The 18310-nt window shown below is 42.1% G+C and overlaps 1 protein-coding gene across 2 annotated transcripts in view; it reads left to right on the top strand.

Annotated features, from left to right (window-relative positions):
- The window catches only part of TG (thyroglobulin), a 165930-nt gene that overhangs the window by 19267 nt on the left and 128353 nt on the right, over positions 1-18310 (top strand). For both annotated transcript variants that reach the window (XM_083827078.1, XM_083827077.1), the window contains 10 exons: positions 1041-1226; positions 3931-4995; positions 6666-7253; positions 8813-9055; positions 9388-9525; positions 10117-10194; positions 10557-10669; positions 11379-11490; positions 13617-13817; positions 17545-17754. In XM_083827078.1, the coding sequence (XP_083683204.1) occupies positions 1041-1226; positions 3931-4995; positions 6666-7253; positions 8813-9055; positions 9388-9525; positions 10117-10194; positions 10557-10669; positions 11379-11490; positions 13617-13817; positions 17545-17754 (2934 nt within the window). The remainder of the gene's footprint in view (positions 1-1040; positions 1227-3930; positions 4996-6665; positions 7254-8812; positions 9056-9387; positions 9526-10116; positions 10195-10556; positions 10670-11378; positions 11491-13616; positions 13818-17544; positions 17755-18310) is intronic.

Here is an 18310-nt window from a genome sequence, read left to right as displayed (position 1 = left end):
GCTGAACGTCTGGATCTGCCCTTGGGTCCCTTCCCTCCCTGGTGAGGGCAGGCAAATGGGGTGTGTTTCTCAGCCTATGGGCAATGAACTCTGCAGGACAGGAGGTAAGGTGTTTCCTTCTCCTGCACCAGAGACCAAGAGAATTGCCTTGCATGAGGGGAGTTTGTATCCCCTGCTGTGATTCTTCATCCTCCTATCCAAACTCTGACGTTGGTATCTGACCCTTGCTGAGGAGTTGTGTCACCAGAGATATTAAGCAGATACCAGTCACACAGGTCACGCAGTTTCTCTGTTTCTGGGAAGAGCTGATCGTTTTGGAGGGTCTGGAAAGCATCTTTCCCCTCCCACTGCACAGTGCTGTGAAACAGGCTCCGACTGTAGCTAGAGGCGGTGGCTGCCAGCAGGGATGAAGCTGTAACAGCCACAAGATGGAGACACGAACACGCTCCTTAGCCCCTGGCAGTGACTTTGGTGAATTACCCATCACCTGAAGCCGTGCGCGCTAGGTGCTGCCAGGAAAGCTGTCAGATTCCCTGGATGAAGGGTTTGTTCTGATGTGATGCTCTTGCTGCCTCCGTCTCTCAGCTGAGTGAAGCTGGAATGTTCTGGAAGGTGCGAAAAGTTTAGGCTGTGGGATTGTGGATTATATAAACAGGGAAAGCTTCTATCACAAGGGTTGAGTCTAGTATGGGAGAAATCGTAGCTCAGAAGATTTGCATTGTGGAGTTTTAGATTCTTCACCAATTCTGGCCAGTTTGACAGGAATGGGGTCTTCTGTTCCTCCTTGAAGGATACAAAAGTAATTGGTGGTCCCAGACCAAATCTCTGCAGACAGGTGTGGAGCCTTTTGCAGGAGCAACACCTCTTCTCACCAGAAACACTGCAGCACGTTTGTCTCTTTGACCACTTTTGCATTTGCATTAAGGACCGGAACTCACCTAGCCGCTGGCACAGCTCACTGAGTGAGAAACTCAGTCTACCTATGACTACAGCTGGAAAATGGTCTCTGAAACTTTGTTTTCCCCCCTCTTTTTTTCCAGGCCCCTCAAAATGTGAGGTTGAGCGATATGCAGCCGTGCGCTACCAGCATGCCTACGTGCCATCCTGTGACCCTGATGGGGGCTACACACCGGTGCAGTGTCAGCAGGGAGGGCAGTGCTGGTGTGTGGACACCAAAGGGAGAGAGGTCCAGGGCACCAAAAGACGAGGACAGCCTCCAGCCTGCGGTACGTGTTAAGTAAAAGGGAAAAATGCTAGCAAATACCACTGCCTTGTACATCCACGTACACTTCCAGTTCAAGCCAGGTCCATTCACCTTCCCTCTCCAAACCCTTCATCTGCTGTGGGAATTTTGTCTTTGGTAAACAAACAAACAAACAAACCCTAAAGGACCAGTTCCCTTCTTGGCTTTGACAGATTGTGGTGCTCAAAACCTGGGATCCAAAAGCCTCCGTGGGGTTAAGAACCACATTTGAATAAAATATTAAATATTATATTATCTTAATTTCCTTTACAATCTGTCTTTAGCCTTTTAGTTTTTCATGTGGTGAGGCTTTCCTTTGCACCCATGAAATTTGTCTCTTGACTCCAGGAGCTGAGCATTAAGTCCCAATATCTGGGATAATGTAAGGAAGCTGGTGATGGAGTTTTGGGGTTTTACCACCTTCTTTTGGTGAAATGCTGCTGTGCTTCAAAGATGTCCTCTCTCTTATCCTGAATGTTTTTTTCCCCTGTATTTCTTCCATTGCATACTTGACCGTGAAAATTGTCAAATCTGGTAGAAAACAATTCAGAGAAGGTGTCTGGGTTTTCACTCTGAGAGGGATTTCATTAAGAATACACCATCAAGTCTGTGTCTCAAATGGAAATGACAGCAGAAATGTCAAAGGGCCAGAGGGGAGGAGGAAAGTTTAAAAACCTTGACTCCAAAGCGCACTACCTAAATATTCAGGATTGCGCTGGAGGGCTGGGGCATGAGGTCTTAATGAAAGTTGCCTTCAGGGGAGTTAATTTCTCTGTCTACAAGACACAGTTGTACCATGCAGATAAAGAAAGGAGGAATCTACCCGGGGTGTCATGGTTCCAAGTCACTCAGCATGCCCCAGGCACAGACAAGCTTACAGTAAAATGAAAACGTTCGCATGGCTCCAAGGCTGATCACCAAGGATATTGCAAGGGAGCCTCTGGGAGGACTCACCCTGTGTTGGGACTGGTTGTTTTCTCCTTGCGTGTGCTTTGCTGAGCCTTCCTGAAATTTTTTTGCGAGGCGCAACATGAGGCTACTTGCAGTTTTTATTGGCGGACTCAGGAAATTTAAGCAGGGAAAGTTTCTGTGCGGGTTTTGCAGACTAACTCCCAAGAAGGTATTCCATGAGGATATAGCTGGAGCCTGTTGCCAGCCAGATACGTGCCATGTGCGTCTCCTGCTCTACTGCTCTGTTTTATTTCTGTTTGATTTCTTCAGCTCTTACCCACACCAATGTTCATGCTGGAGGAGGCAGAGGTGTAGGTGTGGGGAGTATCTTGGGTTTTCTTGTGACCTGGAGCACCAGGCAGTTCAGATGGGGATGTGCTCCTTTTCAGATTCTAGAGTAAATTCACCTCAGCAGTGCTTTTCTGGTTTTTGATTTATTTGTTTTTCCTTCTCACTCTACTTCGATTTGATTCAACAATGAGTAGGAGGGGAGAGCATTCAATGTCTGTGATCCTACATTTGTTTTGGATTTGTATACTTGTGGATTGTGCTCTAGGGACCAATAAGTTAGTGTAAACCGATGTTCTTCATCTCTGTTACCAAGAGCCAACACTAAACACAGAAGGGGCCCATCCTACAGAAAATGCCTTCACGAAGGAACCACTGTGAGGGACGTGAGTGCATGCCAGGAAATGTGGAGCAGGAAAGGGCTCTAAAGGAGGAGTGAGCAAGATGCTGAGTACAGAGCCTCAGATTACTTGCTAACCTATTTGAGAAGCTTTTAGGATTTCCAGCTTTTATCCTCACTGTTAGCAGGATTCATGACTATTTTATCATATTGCCTGGAAGTAGAATGGATGGAGATGGGGGTCAGCCCACTGGATGCCATGCTGGAATAGACCAAAGCTACTCATACACCATCCTGTCCCCAGCAGGGATGACAGTGGTGCTTGAGGAGAAAGTGTGAGAAACATGGGAAATGCAGAGTGATTCTTCCATATGTCCTCCTGTTGCCTGCAGGCTAGGCAATCCCCAAACTGGAGGTTGAACCCAGGTCATTGTGTTCAGCACTCCTTGAAGAAGTCATTTATATCTATGTCTTTATATCTAAGTCTTTATATCTATGAAGTCTTTCATTTTCTGATGTCTTTGTATGAACATACAGAGACTGGACTGGAAACAGGCACACCTATGGCATAGCTTGGCCCGGGATGTGGGTGGCCTGGTTAGGAAGCCTCCATAAATTTTCCATTAGAGAGCACTGGTGAAAATGACTATTTCTTTTCTTCTGTAATCTATTTCCCTTTCTTGTGTTCACATATTGCGCCTGGATCATCTGGGCTTTTTATTAGAAGCAGGCATCCTACCAGAGAGTTAATGTGTTTGAAAAAGACTTAGTTCATACTTTCAACCATAGGAAGAGGAATGAGGATTTGCACTGAAAAACAATAGATTTACAAAAAGGTCACAGAGCAGTAAGTTCAGACATACTGGAGGAAGTATCCATTCAGTTTGTGTCTTGAATAGAGAAGTTTACTGTTACACTAAGCAACAAGAAGTTTATAGGTTACACTCAGCAACAGTTTAAGTTTCCTTATCAGTGTGCCTGATGCTTAGTTGGGGAACGAGACAAATTAAAATACACTCAGTGGTTTCTGCTGAGACTGATTGAAGGATATCTTTAAAATAGCAGGTTTTGGAGGTTCTGAAGTTTGTACTTTTTAATCTTTGTTTAGGTGAAGAACAAATATGCATCTCTGAGAGACGACGAGCATTGTCAAGGATCTTTTATGGCCCTGCTGGGTACTTCAGTCAGCCTGATTTATTTTCCACACCAGATGTGCAGTCAGAGAAAATAGCTGGCTACTCAAGACCTTGCTCTCCCTTCTTCGAGGAGCTGTTTCAGGTCTCTGGACTATCATCCCCAGTCATGCAAAGCCCATATGCCAACCAGATTCCTGGGCTAGAATCCATCCTTAGTGAAGCCATCAGAGGAATATTCCCATCAAGGGAACTGGCTCATGTGGCATTGCAATTTACTGCCAATCCAAAACGTTTCCAAGAAAATCTCTTTGGAGGAAAGTTCTTGAAGAATATGATCCAGTTTAACTTCACAGGGGCACTTGGCACTAGTGGCAAATATAGCATTGGCCAATTTTTCCCAGAGAAAGATGTGGCAGGGAAGGATAATGGCCAAGGCCTTCTGGAATCAGCTGAGGCATTTTCACTGGAAGTATCAAAGGGGAGCTCCATTTTGAACCAACCTCTTGTAGGCAGCTTTGGCCGCACGGTAACTCTGCAGGACAATCAGAATACGATGAAATTCCTTTCCTCTGTCCTGGAACTACCAGCATTCTTTGCTTTTCTTCAACAAGTGATTTCTGTCCCTGGAAGCATTGCTGAAGATTTAGGTGAAGTGGTGAAAATAGCATTGGGATCCAAAGACTGTGGTGAGGAGCCAAAGGACCTGTTTGTTCCAACATGCACCACAGAGGGGAGGTATGAGGAAGTTCAGTGCTATGCAGGAGAGTGCTGGTGTTTGGACCCTTCAGGTAATGAAGTTCCAGGCTCAAGAGTTCGAGGTGAACGTCCAAGGTGTCCCACTGACTGTGAGAAGCAAAGGAGAAACCTGCAAAACTTGAAACAAAGCCTGCCTGCAGGATCAGATCTTTTTATTCCCTCTTGTACCAAGGATGGAGACTTTCTGCCACTCCAGTGTTATGGGACAAATTGCTTCTGTGTTGACTTGAATGGCAAGACTATTCCAGGAATAAGAGGAAATACTGGAAAACCAATGCAATGTAAGTTCCAGGAACTGGGAGTATAAAGATGCTTCCTCATTTTGTTGGAATTTCATGATTTAATTCTTCATATCTGGTTATTTCTGGGAATATATAGATGGTGTATACAAACAATATTGTCCCCTAACAGATAAGAATGTCAGCCATACAGTTGCAGGGGAATAGTGGGAAATGCAGTGTACATAAACCTTGGTATCCCAAGTCTTAAAAACAGTCCCATTTCTTTCAGAATGTGAGGTAGGTACACTCACAACTGAGGACCCTGAGGTCCTGCCTTGTTAATGGGTGTGTCATTGACATCTGTCTCTACTTAAATGTGTAGTATAGCGTGTATAACACCCCTGGTGCCCATGAGACCTGGAGCATCTGTGTGCTCTTGCCAACTGAAAAAGCTCTTTTGCTTCCAGGACCAAGTAACCTGGGCAGTCACTGGCTCATTCTTGTCCTGAGAACTGAAGAGCTTCATTGTCTTACACTGTGGACTTCTTTTAGTCTTTTAGCTCAAGAATATATTCTCACCTTGGTAGGCCATCACAGGAGACTGAACATAGAAGATGGATTAAAAGACTAACAGGTTTCTCATAAAGGTCTTGTGAGTCACAAACGACTTGTCAGATGCAATTTGGCATTGCATCTTGCAGGAACTGGGATTATTTAGCCTAGAGAGAAGGAGGCTCAGGGGAGCCTTATCACTCTCTTCAACTACCTCAAAGGAGGTTGTAGCAGGGTAGGGGTCGGTCTCTTCTCCCAAGCAACAAGTGATAGGGCAAGAGCAAATGGCCTCAAGTTGCACCAGGGAAGGTTTAGTTTGGATATTAGGAAAAAATTTCTCCACTGAAAGGGTGGTGGAGTATTGGGACAGGCTGCCCAGGGGAATTAGTTGAGTCACCATCCCTGGAGGTATTCAAAAGACTTGTGGATGTACTTAGAGACATGGTGCAGTGGTAGACTTGGCAGTGCTAGGTTATAGGTTGGACTTGATGATCTTAGAGGTCTTTTCCAACCTAAATAATTCAATGGTTCTATGGAATGCCTGTTCAGCTCCTCTATTAATGTTATACAAAGGAAGAAGGAAGCACACAGGCTGGGGATATTTGTCTTTTATGGTTCTGTGAACTGAAAACAACACATTAACAGTAGGAACAGGCCAAGAGAAGAACCTGCTTCTCATTTTAGCAGGGTATCCAGCAGATAATACTGGTACATAGTGAAAGGAGCTCTTCTGAGCAGCAGTTTGCAGAAGTACTGGAGAATTCATCACAATGCTCTATATTGGTAAGGGATTTATTCCTAGCAACCCATCTGGAGTGCAGTCAAAAACAAACAGGTTCATAATGCTGTGGTGTGCAGAAGGAGGTGAACTCCTATGTTTTGCTATGTTTGTAGAACTGCTTGGTGGCAAAACGAGATTTGGCTTTGGAGGTGTCAGAAAAAGCTTCCAAAAGAAAACTCACTTACTCCTACATCTTGTAGGATGGTATTTTTATATCCAGCTGCAATATTCATTACGGAGTAGGAAGAGAGGACAACATAAACTGAAAATTCTGGTGAAGTCCAACGGGAAATAAAAACGGTGTTGATAGTATAATAGCAACGATGTTCAGGTTAGGGGTGTTGTATGTCTTCAGTGCATTCATAAGATGTGCTGTGCATGTTTTTCTTTTCCCCAGGCCCCAGTGCTTGCCAAGTAAAAGCCAGTCAGGAGTTTCTAAAGACTGTGAAAGTCCTGCTGTCAGATCCAAGTGCCCTGTCTCAGCCCTCCAGCATTTACATGCCCCAGTGCGATGCTGACGGTGCCTGGAGGCAGGTGCAGTGCACCGGTCCTCCTGAGCAAGCCTTCGAGTGGTATGAAAGGTGGATGACAGAGAACAATGAAGGCAAACCTCTGCCTGCTGCTGATCTATTGAACATCATAACTGGATATAAAAATGTCTCTTCCAAAGGCTTTTCAGGTTTTATTAAAGCTTTGTATGAAGCTGGGCACCAGAATGTCTTCCCAGCTTTCACCACCTATTCCTCCTTCGCTGATCTTCCACGTGAAGTGCTGGAAGGAAATGTGACCTACGAATCTGAGAATGTTTTATTGGATCCATATACATTCTGGCAGCTTCTGAATGAGCAGCTAACCTATTATCCAGGACCCTACACTGATTTCAGCGCTCCATTAAGCCACTTTGAACTTCGTGATTGTTGGTGTGTTGATAGCAAAGGAGAAGAGCTGCAAGGAACAAGGGCAGAAGTGAACCAGGTTCCAAAATGTAAGTAGTGGAATTGCTGGCACAAGAAAAAAAGTGCTTTTAAATGCAATGAGGTAGCATATAATGGCTTGAGGAAAGATCATTAATACTGCCTGTTGTGTTAAAGGGTAAAGAAGTTTGGCAGGAACTAAACCCCATCATATTCCAGCTTGTCCTCAGATATCAGAGGGGATAGAGCAGCTGGTCTTAGATTCTGAGTGATGCCCAGTTTGCACTACAAGTCCAATCACATTCAATACATTGAACTACCACAATCACGGATGCACAACTAGCATGATACACCTTCAGTCTAGTAGATTGAAGACTGGTGTGAGAGGCTTTATAGGCTGAGAGAAATTCAGAGCACATGCTCAGTGAGGAGTGGTTACACCTTGCAGACAGACAGCCTTTGGGATGGAGGTGTGTTTTGGCATTATTATGAGATTATAATGGGCAAAGTTCACCCAGAGGACATGATTTCAACAGAAAATGGAAAACTGCCAGCTCAGGGCTGGCTCTGCAGCTTATCAGTTGGGCTCAGGGCTGGTTTAGGGTAACGGTGATGCTGTCTATCAGTTCCACAGTGCCATCAAGTTCCCATCCCTGCAGTGATATCACAGAGACTGGCCATGGTGTTTCCACCGTGCTCCACCCTCTGTGCTATTTCTCTTGGAGTCAGCGCACCAAGCTACCCTGCTGTTGCCAATATCTAAGGCTGTAGGTTATGTTACGAAGGGGACTATCATGGAACAGATTCCTTGCATGTCTACTGCATCTCGCCCTGGAATTTTCCTCAGTGCTGTGCCTTCTCTTAAGATGTGGGCATACCTTTAGTCTCAATAAGTCACCTCCACTAATTATTCCACACTGCCATTATTACTGGCCACCAGAGGTAGGGAAAGTCATTTTTGGAAAACAAGTAGTGTCTCAGCTTTGGCAGTATGGAAGAATAAATTTCTGTGTCAAGGCTGTGTAGACTTATAATTTGGAGCATGGATATATAATGCTTTTTCAGAAGGTACTTAGCCAGACACCAAATGACACTTTAAAGCTAGAAGCGGTCTGTGAAGACTTCTGTGGAAAATTCAGTTACACTAACTGATGGAAATGACTTTCAAGAACACCTTAAAATGACACAGGAGGAATTTTCTTTACTGTTTCTTCTTATTCAGTCAAGAGTAAGAGAGATCCCCTGCAAGTCACTAAGACCAGCACTGAAGTTTGGTGGTAAGCCCCCTGTCTGGAGCATCTCCACTAAAGCTATTTGGTCCTCTTTAGGGGTTATTTCAGCAGACAAACTATATTATAAATGTAGTCTCTAAAACCATTCTTGTCACATCGTAATTTTCTAGCTGAAAAGAAAAAGCAGGACAATGAATTGCAAACTCCCATATGGGTAAGGAGCACTGGAGAAGCCTGTTCTGTGAGCAAATGGGAAATAGAGAGGATAAAGCAGATTAGCAGTTATTCTAGCAGAAAAGTTTTCATTGCGTTGGTTCTGTGTGTTGAACTGCCATGTCCAAGTCTGCAGATGTATGTAAAGGACAGGCCAAGTGTCAGCTTTCCTCTGCCTTCTCTAGGTCCTGGTGTATGTGAAGGTGTTAAGCAGGAAGCCATGAAATTTACGGAGGAAGCAGAGCAACTCATCCGAGCATCAAACACTTCCCATTTCCCTTTTGGAGAGAGCTTCTTGATGGCAAAGGGAATACAGCTCACAGACAGCGACCTCCTACGTTCTGCTCAGCTCTATGAGCCAGAGGTGATGGTCTCTGAAAAGTTGTTATCGGGCAGTGACTATTCCCTCCAACTGGCTGCACGATCAGGTAAGTGAGAGGGAGATGAGAGCTTTTAATTAAAGGGATTAATGACCAGGATCTGTGCAAGGGTGCTATACAAGAAATTCAACTTTCCTGAAAGATAGGTGCAACTCAGCAGGTGTTACTTATTGGTGTAATTAACCTAACCCAAGATCTGATTTCAGTTGATTTCAGATTTTCTTATATGTTTGGCACCATGCATAGGTCAGATATACATCTGCAGCGTTTATTTTCCCTTCTAAAGTACAAGGAACAATCAGGTGTTTGTAAACACGTACTTTTAAAATATCTCTTCTAGCATTGGCCACCAATATCTTTCTCTTACTTATCTTTTACAGTCTTGCATTTCTACTGGCGGAGTCACTTTGCTGTGAAAGGTTCTGCTGGAGAAGCAACAGAGCTGGGATTTCATCCCTACATCCCACAGTGCGATGGCCTGGGAAACTGGGAGCCAACTCAGTGCTATGAGAGCACAGGTGAGCAGTCACCAGAAAAATACTCCACCTTGCCTGAACACAGAAAATCTAAGTAGAATTATAATTAAAAAAAAAAAAAAGGGGGAAACCTGTATTGTTTTAGTCAAACTGTAGAGAGGTAGATAGGTGGGCTTTCATGATTGGTGAACGATTGACTGGAGTGAGGGACTCAAGTGACAACTCATAGGGGCTCAAAAATTGGTCAGTGTTGAGTTACTTACTGCTAGTAGTGGTCCTAAGAGGTCATTTTGGGGGCTGGAAATTTTCATGCTTCTGTTAATGACCAGGGCAATGAGACAGAAAACACTCTCAGCAAATTTGTGAATTATACCAAATTGTTGGGAATAGGTGATACACCGCATAACAGGGCTTGCAATGGAGGATTCTCACCAGAGCTGCTACTTTTCCATTTACACCACCACTCCGAAGTATGGTCTACTTATCTCTGGAAATGAGAGTTATCTGTCTTAGACTTACTGACCACTTTCTGTAGTGATGCAGGGGATCAAAATCCTCCAAGAATGCAACAAAGTTAACTAGGAATACTGCAATACAACATCTACAATAAGTCTGTTTTTCTTCCCTGGGCAGGCCATTGCTGGTGTGTGGATGAAAGAGGACATTATGTTATGGATTCCTTGGTCTCGCGCTCAGCAGAACTTCCAAAATGTCAGTTGTTTTTTCTTCTTAAATGTCTGTACTCACTTGTTCTTAAAAAAAAATAATATTGAAAACTCTAGTAAGATATGCAAGAAACAAGTCTTGTTTTTAACCACTGCAGGAAAAGAGCAAAGAGCCTTTTATGCTTGTTTTGCTTAAGTTTTTGTTTCAGTTTTTATGAATTCAGCTTGCATGATTTGGGAATGGACCCTCTGCTGTTGTTACCAAATATCAATCAGGTGTTCCCTGCCTGATGCTCAAGCAAAACCTCAAGTAGATTTGAGAGGGAGATAGATGTACCCCTTTCTCTAGGTTAGCTTTGAGAACTCTATTTTAATATATGTGTATGGTTTTTTTTTTTTCTCTTACAGGCCAGACATCATGTCAGAGATCTCGAGCCAATGCCTTAATTTCCAGCTGGAGACAGAGTGGCTCAAAGGTGGATGCCTCTGCAGCATATCTGTTTGTCCCCTACTGCCTTGAGGTAATTTAGCATGGATGAAGGAAGAAGAAACAAAACTTTCCTGGTTTTGCTGACACCATGCTAAAGGCCCATAGAATTTCAGTCTACGTTCACTAAGCATCCCCTGTGCATTCTTATTAACCTGACAGAAAAGGGTTAGACAAAACAAAAAGGGGGCTATGCCCTCCATAAAGCAGAGTTTAAACAGTTCTGAGATGAAGACCAGAAACAGAACGGAACAGCAAGCTCTGTTCCTGCCTGCACTTCCTTCCTACAAGGTGGAACTGGTTAGAACTTACACAGGGCCGAATTTAAAAGGCACAACTTAATTAACTGGCATTTGGGAGACTTTTGCTTTCTGAGCTATGAAATGATGTGAGGATGAGAGGGAGATGGATACGGGTATCCCAAAATGGGGTCTATGATATTTGAAACATGGTAGTGAGCAGGGTAGAGCCCTGAGATGAGCAAGGAACAAACACTTCAAATCAAGGTTATACCAGAACTTCATTTTAGTGGGCTTTCAGTCTACATACTCTCTCTCAGGGCATGGTTTCAGTCTTATACTAGGTAACCTATATTTTAATATTTCATTTTTCTCGTTAACATGTATTATAATGGACAAATGTGTATATAATAAATATTTTAAACACGCTTTTGAGATATGGATTTCTGAGTGTTGCTGTTAATATTGATTGCTATGCAGTGACATGTAATTGATTTTTCTTAGACAGGAGAATATGCTGTGCTACAGAGATCCTACACAGACATTTGGTGCATAGATCCTGTGTCAGGAGAAGTATTTCAGCGTGGCAGCATAGATTCAGATGGCAATCCTGAGTGTGAGTAATGCTTTACCTGAAGCGTGTTGTGGCAGTAGTAACATCTCAGAATCATAGAATGGCTTGGGTTGGAAGGGACCTTAAAGATCATCTAACACCAATCCCCCTGCCATAGGAAGGGATGTCATCCCCTAGACCAGGTTGCACAGGGCCCCATCCAGCCTGGCCTCGAACACCTCCAGGGATGGGGCATCCACAGCTTCTCTGGGCAGCCTGTGCCAGTGCCTCACCACCGTCTGAGTGAAGAGTTTCCTTCTAACATCTGATCTAAATCTCCCCTCTTTTAGTTTAAAACCATTCCCCCTTGTCCTACCATTATCTGCCTGAGTAAAAAGCAAAATGGAATGATGCACATGAAAACATGGTTGGACTTATGGTTTAACTTTTCAGCGACAAGTGCAAGCACATACCTTTGAAAAGCTAGCTGAAAATAATTACCCTTTACTTTCACAACACCAGAAACAAAGTCTACACAAAGTGATGAGCAAGCTGTTTTCCCTTCTTTTTCATGCCACGAAAATTCTTTGGGCTCGTGGATGGGTTTTCAGGGTGATTTCTGAGCTGTAGGAACCGATCCACTTGCAGTAAGGGAGTCAGAGAAGCACAGAATCATTCAGGTTGGAAAAGACCTCTGAGATCATCTAGTTCAACCTCTAACCTAGCACTGACAAGCAGTACTGACTTGGTGGTATGAATTAAGTTCTGGGACCTAAATTAATTAATTTTTAAGAACATATGTCTCCCTTCAACTGACAGAGACAGACATTGCTGAAGAAAGCATTTAGGAAAACAAGCTCTTGTGCCTAAAGCTAGACTTTGGGGAGCTACTGAGTGAGACAGGTAACTGTTACAGGAAGCCGGGCAGAACTATTTGAAGCCTGAAACAGAATGTGGACATTTTACACAGTCCACAACTGTTCTGTGGAATGTGATTAAATCTATATTATCTTTATATTGCCTTCAAATAAAGACAGAGCACTGTTGAGGTGTCATCAGAGATGGGTCCTCCAAAAGGTTGAAGAATTCCTGCTTATAGAAATTGAGGTGCCCAAATGAAGCTAATGCCCTGGCTCTGCTTTTTCTGAGCAGTACAGGCAGCTCAAGAGCCTGCAGTGCTCATTTCTTCACTTCTTCAGATAGGATAACAAGTTTAGATGGTGCCTTGGTCTGACCCAGCAAGTCTGCTGTCTCTTCTTATTGATGGCCTAATGACATGAGTCTGGCAAAGACATGCAGCAGACCTGATGGGGGATAAGTAACTGCACGTTCACTGAGGAATTAACAAGTACATTGGTTCCCTGAATCACCACGCAATTTTAAAAGCTTACTCCAGCACTTGTGGATGAACAAAATTAGTAAATACTAACTTCATTGCAAGCTGGGGTTGAACTTTTTGGATCTTCTTGTGTTTGGATAGTTCCTCAAGCAGGTGACCCTGTCTTTTTTGTTTGTGGGAAACCATAAATATTGCTGGTTTGTGTGATTTTGCATATATATAGGGTTGTGTTCTAAAGGTACTAAACTGGGACGTTCGGACTATTTTAAAATGCTAAATAATTATAGTATTACTATATTTCAAATGACCTTGCTCAAAAATTCTTACTAAACAGAATGCTTATTTTATTTTATTTTGTTTAAATTCAAAACATGAGTTTCTAAGTGACGCACTGTCAAATTTATGGCAAGAAAGGATGTTAATGCAAAATAAATCAATATTGCATCTTGTAGTTTTTCCACCATTTTCTCGGTACAAATTCGTATATCATGCACTTTAGTCTTTACAAAACAAACAAACAAACAAACAAAACAAAACAAAACAAAACAAAAACAAACAAACAAACAAAAAACGTTTCCTAGTGGAACTAAAATTTCACACATTTCTGTAATGATACACATTAATTGTGATTTTGTGTCCCCTTATATTTTTATTTTTAGTAGTGCTAAAAGCACAATTGTTGAAGTGTCTAGGACAATTCTGTACTGTAGTACAGAATAGTTTAGAAATTAACTACTATCCTAAACAGAACAGAATCGTCCTAAATTATTACTATAATTTATTTTTTTTTCAGATTATCAGTTTGCTGCCTTCTGTTCTGCATCTTGCAATGATTTTCCTCTCTTTAAAGGTCCTAGTTTCTGTAATATGTTGAAGTCCAAAACCAGTTTACGAGAGGCTGGTAAAGGCTACATCCCACAGTGTGAAGGGGACAAGGGGATGTTCTCACCCGTGCAGTGCAGCCAGGATGAAGAAAGCTGCTGGTGTGTGTTTGACAATGGAGAAGAGGTGCCTGGGACACGAGTAAGCGGAGGAAGACCTGCATGTGAAAGTGAGTTGATGCTTGAGGCATTTTGCTTCCATGCAAGTTCAGGTCTGGAACTAGACTCAGATCCTAACTTTTTCCAGTATTTAGTTGTATTTAAGCTTCTTTGTTCAGACCGTTATATTTTTTGCTGTTAGTATGATTATTTCTATATTATAGCAGATTTCAGACCTATCTGGGCATGATGTCCCATTTTATTCAAGTACTTTGTCATGGAGAAGGAGAAGGGTCTAGATCTTTGACATTTCCTTGTTCATAAAATTGGGTAAATCAAAGGGCTGTTAAACTTAGCTAAAAGTACACCTGAACAGTTTGCTGCAAACTTGAACCTGTTCCAGTGTGAGCTGGCTCTGGGATTAAAAGCCATTCAACTGACTAAAATAAAATTTAAAAAATGTATGTTTCTGCCATTCCTACTCTTGGCTAGTGGTCAGAATTGTGAAATGGATGTGCCAAAACACTACATATTCATAGAGTATTTCCTGTGTTATGAGAGCTGCAGAGTACTGGATTTCACTCATGGTTTCCAGTGAGATGTCCAAATGGCAGACATTTGGATAACTTTTATTTCCAATGGTCTTTATGTATCTCTCCATCACTGAAGTGAAGCAGAACAAATGAAATTTTCTACAAGGCCATGCTCCAAAGTGCAATGATTAATTGAAACTGAAGATGTAAAAAGAAAACCTTCAAGAGCCAGTGCCTGCAGGACACCACTGTTTCCATAGTTCTTACATTTTTTAAATGAGAGCTGTTGGTAGATTTCGGAAAATGAGGCCACATAATAAGAAATTGCTTAGGTTTCTTTTTGTGATTATGCTATATAATGAGCAAAATGTGCATCTCAAGCTGATGGTGTCAGCCTGACAGGCTGTAAAGCATTTTAATCAATTAGATAACACCTCAGCCAATTTGGAAACAGCCTACAACATCATTTTCTTTGAACTCTCTTGTACAAAGAGACAATTTTGAGGATAGGATTGTTTGAGAAGCCACAACGAGATCACAGGGTTATGTCTGCCCCATGCAGTGTGGTGTTATGTGGAGGTGCCCAACCAAGCTCCGAAGAAATGAGCTCCAGAGCTAGGGCAGTACAGCCACGTGCAGCTTTCTAGCTCTTCGGAGAAACAGAGTTTATTAGTCCAACAAATGCAGTGCTGCTGCCATCCTGCCTTCAGATTAAGGGCTAGGACTTCTGTGAGACACTGGACTGTGTAGTAGTTATTTACCAATTTGTTTGGACCAGGTGGAGGAAATCAACATGATGCATGGCATTCCGTAGAGCAGACTGACTTCCTGATAAACTCTGAAAGTGAACAGAGAAAAGTGGAAGAGCTTGTAGTATGCCAGAGAAAAGTCAGAATTAATTTTAAATGCGAGTCGTTCATATCTTCTCATCTTCACAAAAGCTCATTTTTTTGGATTTCCTCCTAAATTCCGAAGGATTCTTATGAAATACGATTTAAAGAAGGTGTAGGCGTACACTGAGATAGGGCCCTCAGACGATTTTGCAGTCTGTTTGCACATTTGCTGTTTCTTGGGATCCTGTAATGCTGTAGTTTTCCTAGAGGAAATAGTGACTGAATGATTAACGACATTCATTGTTTAAAAGACTGAACTGAGAGAGAGAGATACCTGCTTCAACAATGTAGTGGAAACTTGGCTTTACTGGGAAACATTTGTTATTTTGTGCATAGATATACCACTGAAATAATCTTTAATGATTTTTCTGGATTTTGAAAAAGGAGTGAAACTTCTTCATGCTAAACAACAGTTACAGGATAAAAATAAAGAAGAAAAAGTTATTTTCCCCTCAGTTTGTCCATCCTCATCCTGGGAACTACTAATAATTGTTCAGGAAAAAGAAAAGGGAGTATTATTTCACTATCTTGGATATCTTATCAGCAAAAGAAGCTGTTGTGGTGGGAGAATACAATAAACTTCTCCTGCAACATCTGAAGAGACAGCTGTAAACAGCAAGTAGTAACTTCAGAGTGCCCAGTGTTTGCAATGAGGTTTTCATTAGATTAATCATTTCCATCAGAGATAGAATCCAAGCTCTTCTAGTTGACAGGCACCAGGGAGCTGATGCCAAGTATCCTAGCAGTCCCCACACGCACCTCCCATCCTCAGGCCCACTTTCCACAGCTCTGAGTGGAGACAGAGAGGAGAGAGCCTTTAGAGAAAGTACTTTCCTTTAGGAAATCTTTAGAAACACCTGTGAAAGAAGTGCCAATATTCAACTTGATTCTGGTTCATTCCTGCAGGACCAAGAAACTGAGTCAGAAAGAAAAGAATGAAAAAATGGTGCAGGCTTGATAATGATAATAAGGAAGGTGATAACTGTAGAGGGATAAATGAACAAAATGCCAGTTGTCTTGACTGGTTGGTGAGGGATTTGAACTGAAAACTGTGAACTAAACCAGAAAACCATCCATCCCCCATATGTGTTTGGTGGGCTGTCTTTTCTTAGTTTACACGCCAACTCTTATTGAGACAGGCAGTACAAGACCTAAGCAGCATATGGCTGAGACTGGATTTTCTTTGCTGGGTTTAAAGAAAAAAAAGTTGTTAGAGTAACAAGGAGATCACAGACTGATTAATATTTATTCATTATTAATTTTGAATAAGAAGATAATAGCATTTTCGTGTAATGAATGTAGTTTGCATTGGTCAGGATAAGTATTACTGTCTTTTACAATGATAGCCTTTAGTCCCAAAATCTCTGGAGGTTTATTAACACTTCATATTCATAAAGGAAGGATGGCAGGTTTCCAACTTTACTAAGAAAAAAAAAAGTAAAAAGACTGGATATAGAGTCGAGGAGTGAAAAGGAAGAACATAGAGTCCCCATTTACAGAGTTATTACAAAAATAATAGTCCTACAGCAACTAGGGAGGTTGGGACAGATCTGGGCATTGTTGTTTGGAAAATGATCTAGATATACAGAAAATAAATGAATTTTGGGATATGAGAACTTTATTTCTTTATATTTATTTTGAACTGAGGTAGTCATTTTTCTTTCTTTCTTCATGTTTTGTAGTTCTGGAAGTGAGAAGTGTGCTTAAGTATTACTATATATATTCAGGAAGTAGGTTGGGATCTGGCTAACGTTGAACAAAGCAGTTGGTTTGTACTTGTCAGTAGAAGTTAACAATTATGGTAGTTAGCCTATAGTTTGTTATAGTGGGCTAGCAGGTTTGAAATGACTGTGTTGATACAGAGTGAGTTGATAGGGTAGATTTCGCACTCTAATTCCAAAGCTGTGTATCACAGCTAGGGATCTGCTGGGTCACCAGAAACATCCTGGTGCTATTGAAGGCACCGTAATCATGAGTTCTTGATCTTGAAACTCCACTCTAAAGAAAACCGAGATTTTTTTTGGCCCTGCCTGTTTCCACTGGATGTCTTTTGTGAAGTTTGATGGTAAGAACCCTTCTTATCATTTCCTGCTTAAATCTATTCATAACTGTTTAAAACTTATTTGTTCTTATAAACCATGCATGTATCTTTCTGTACCCAGTGCATTACCCATCAAAATCAGTACAAGTCTTTTCATCAGTATTAGTAAACCGGACCAGGCTGACGTCAAACCAGATCTAAGTTGATATGTGTGAGAAATGCACAGGGTGCTGTCTAGGTTATCTTTGTTGATATGAGGGTTATGAGGACATTTTCCTACAAGTGTTTCACAGTAAGCTGCTAACATATCTATTTCCTCCCCTGCCTAAAGGTCCCCAGTGTGCTCTGCCATTTGGTGCCTCATCTATTCTCAACGGAGCTGTGATTTGCAAAAAGGTATCTGAGCAAACGTCAGGCGTTCAGCAGTGCCGGCTGGTGTGTCGCCAAGGCTTCCGCAGCGCTTACTCCAGCACGTCGTTTCAGTGCGATTTGCTGCAGCATCGATGGGTCTCAGCTGCCCCTCTCTACCAGGCCTGCCAAAGTACGTCTGGGCTGCCACGGGTTGGGAAGGGCACAGAGCAATGTAAATGGGTGTTCAAAAATCCTATCATCATGGAGCTATATTGTGAGTTACAGTGATAGGACACAGTTATATGGGAGTTTCTAAATTAAGGTGCAGTAGATTAGTCCTGTCTTCTGCCATCTTCATCGCTGCCTTTTGACTGGCTATGCCAGAAACAGTCCTGTTTTTCTGTAACAGCATAGTTATAAATATTCAATCTATATGCAGATTTTCCTTTGCAAGTTAAAAGACGCTGGCACCATGAAGTGATTCTGATGGAAACACTTAGCCCTTGAGGAACAGATGAGCACCAGATGTTTGAATTTGGCAGAACCTGAATGTTTATTTGCATAATCATGTCACTGTTACTTCTGCATCTTTCTGTAGCAGTCTGTTCTTTAGGATTAATCTCTCTGTTAGATGACTTGCAGCATTTTTAAAACCATTTTTCTTTCAATAAAAACAAAACAAAACAAACACATCCTTTTAAATCTTGGAAGAATCAGTTGTCTATTCAGAATGCGTGTAATTGAGT

This window comes from Anser anser, assembly GCF_964211835.1.
Source record: "Anser anser genome assembly, chromosome: 2".
Classification (NCBI taxonomy): Eukaryota; Metazoa; Chordata; class Aves; order Anseriformes; family Anatidae; genus Anser; species Anser anser.
This window is presented reverse-complemented; position numbering and strand designations above follow the sequence as displayed.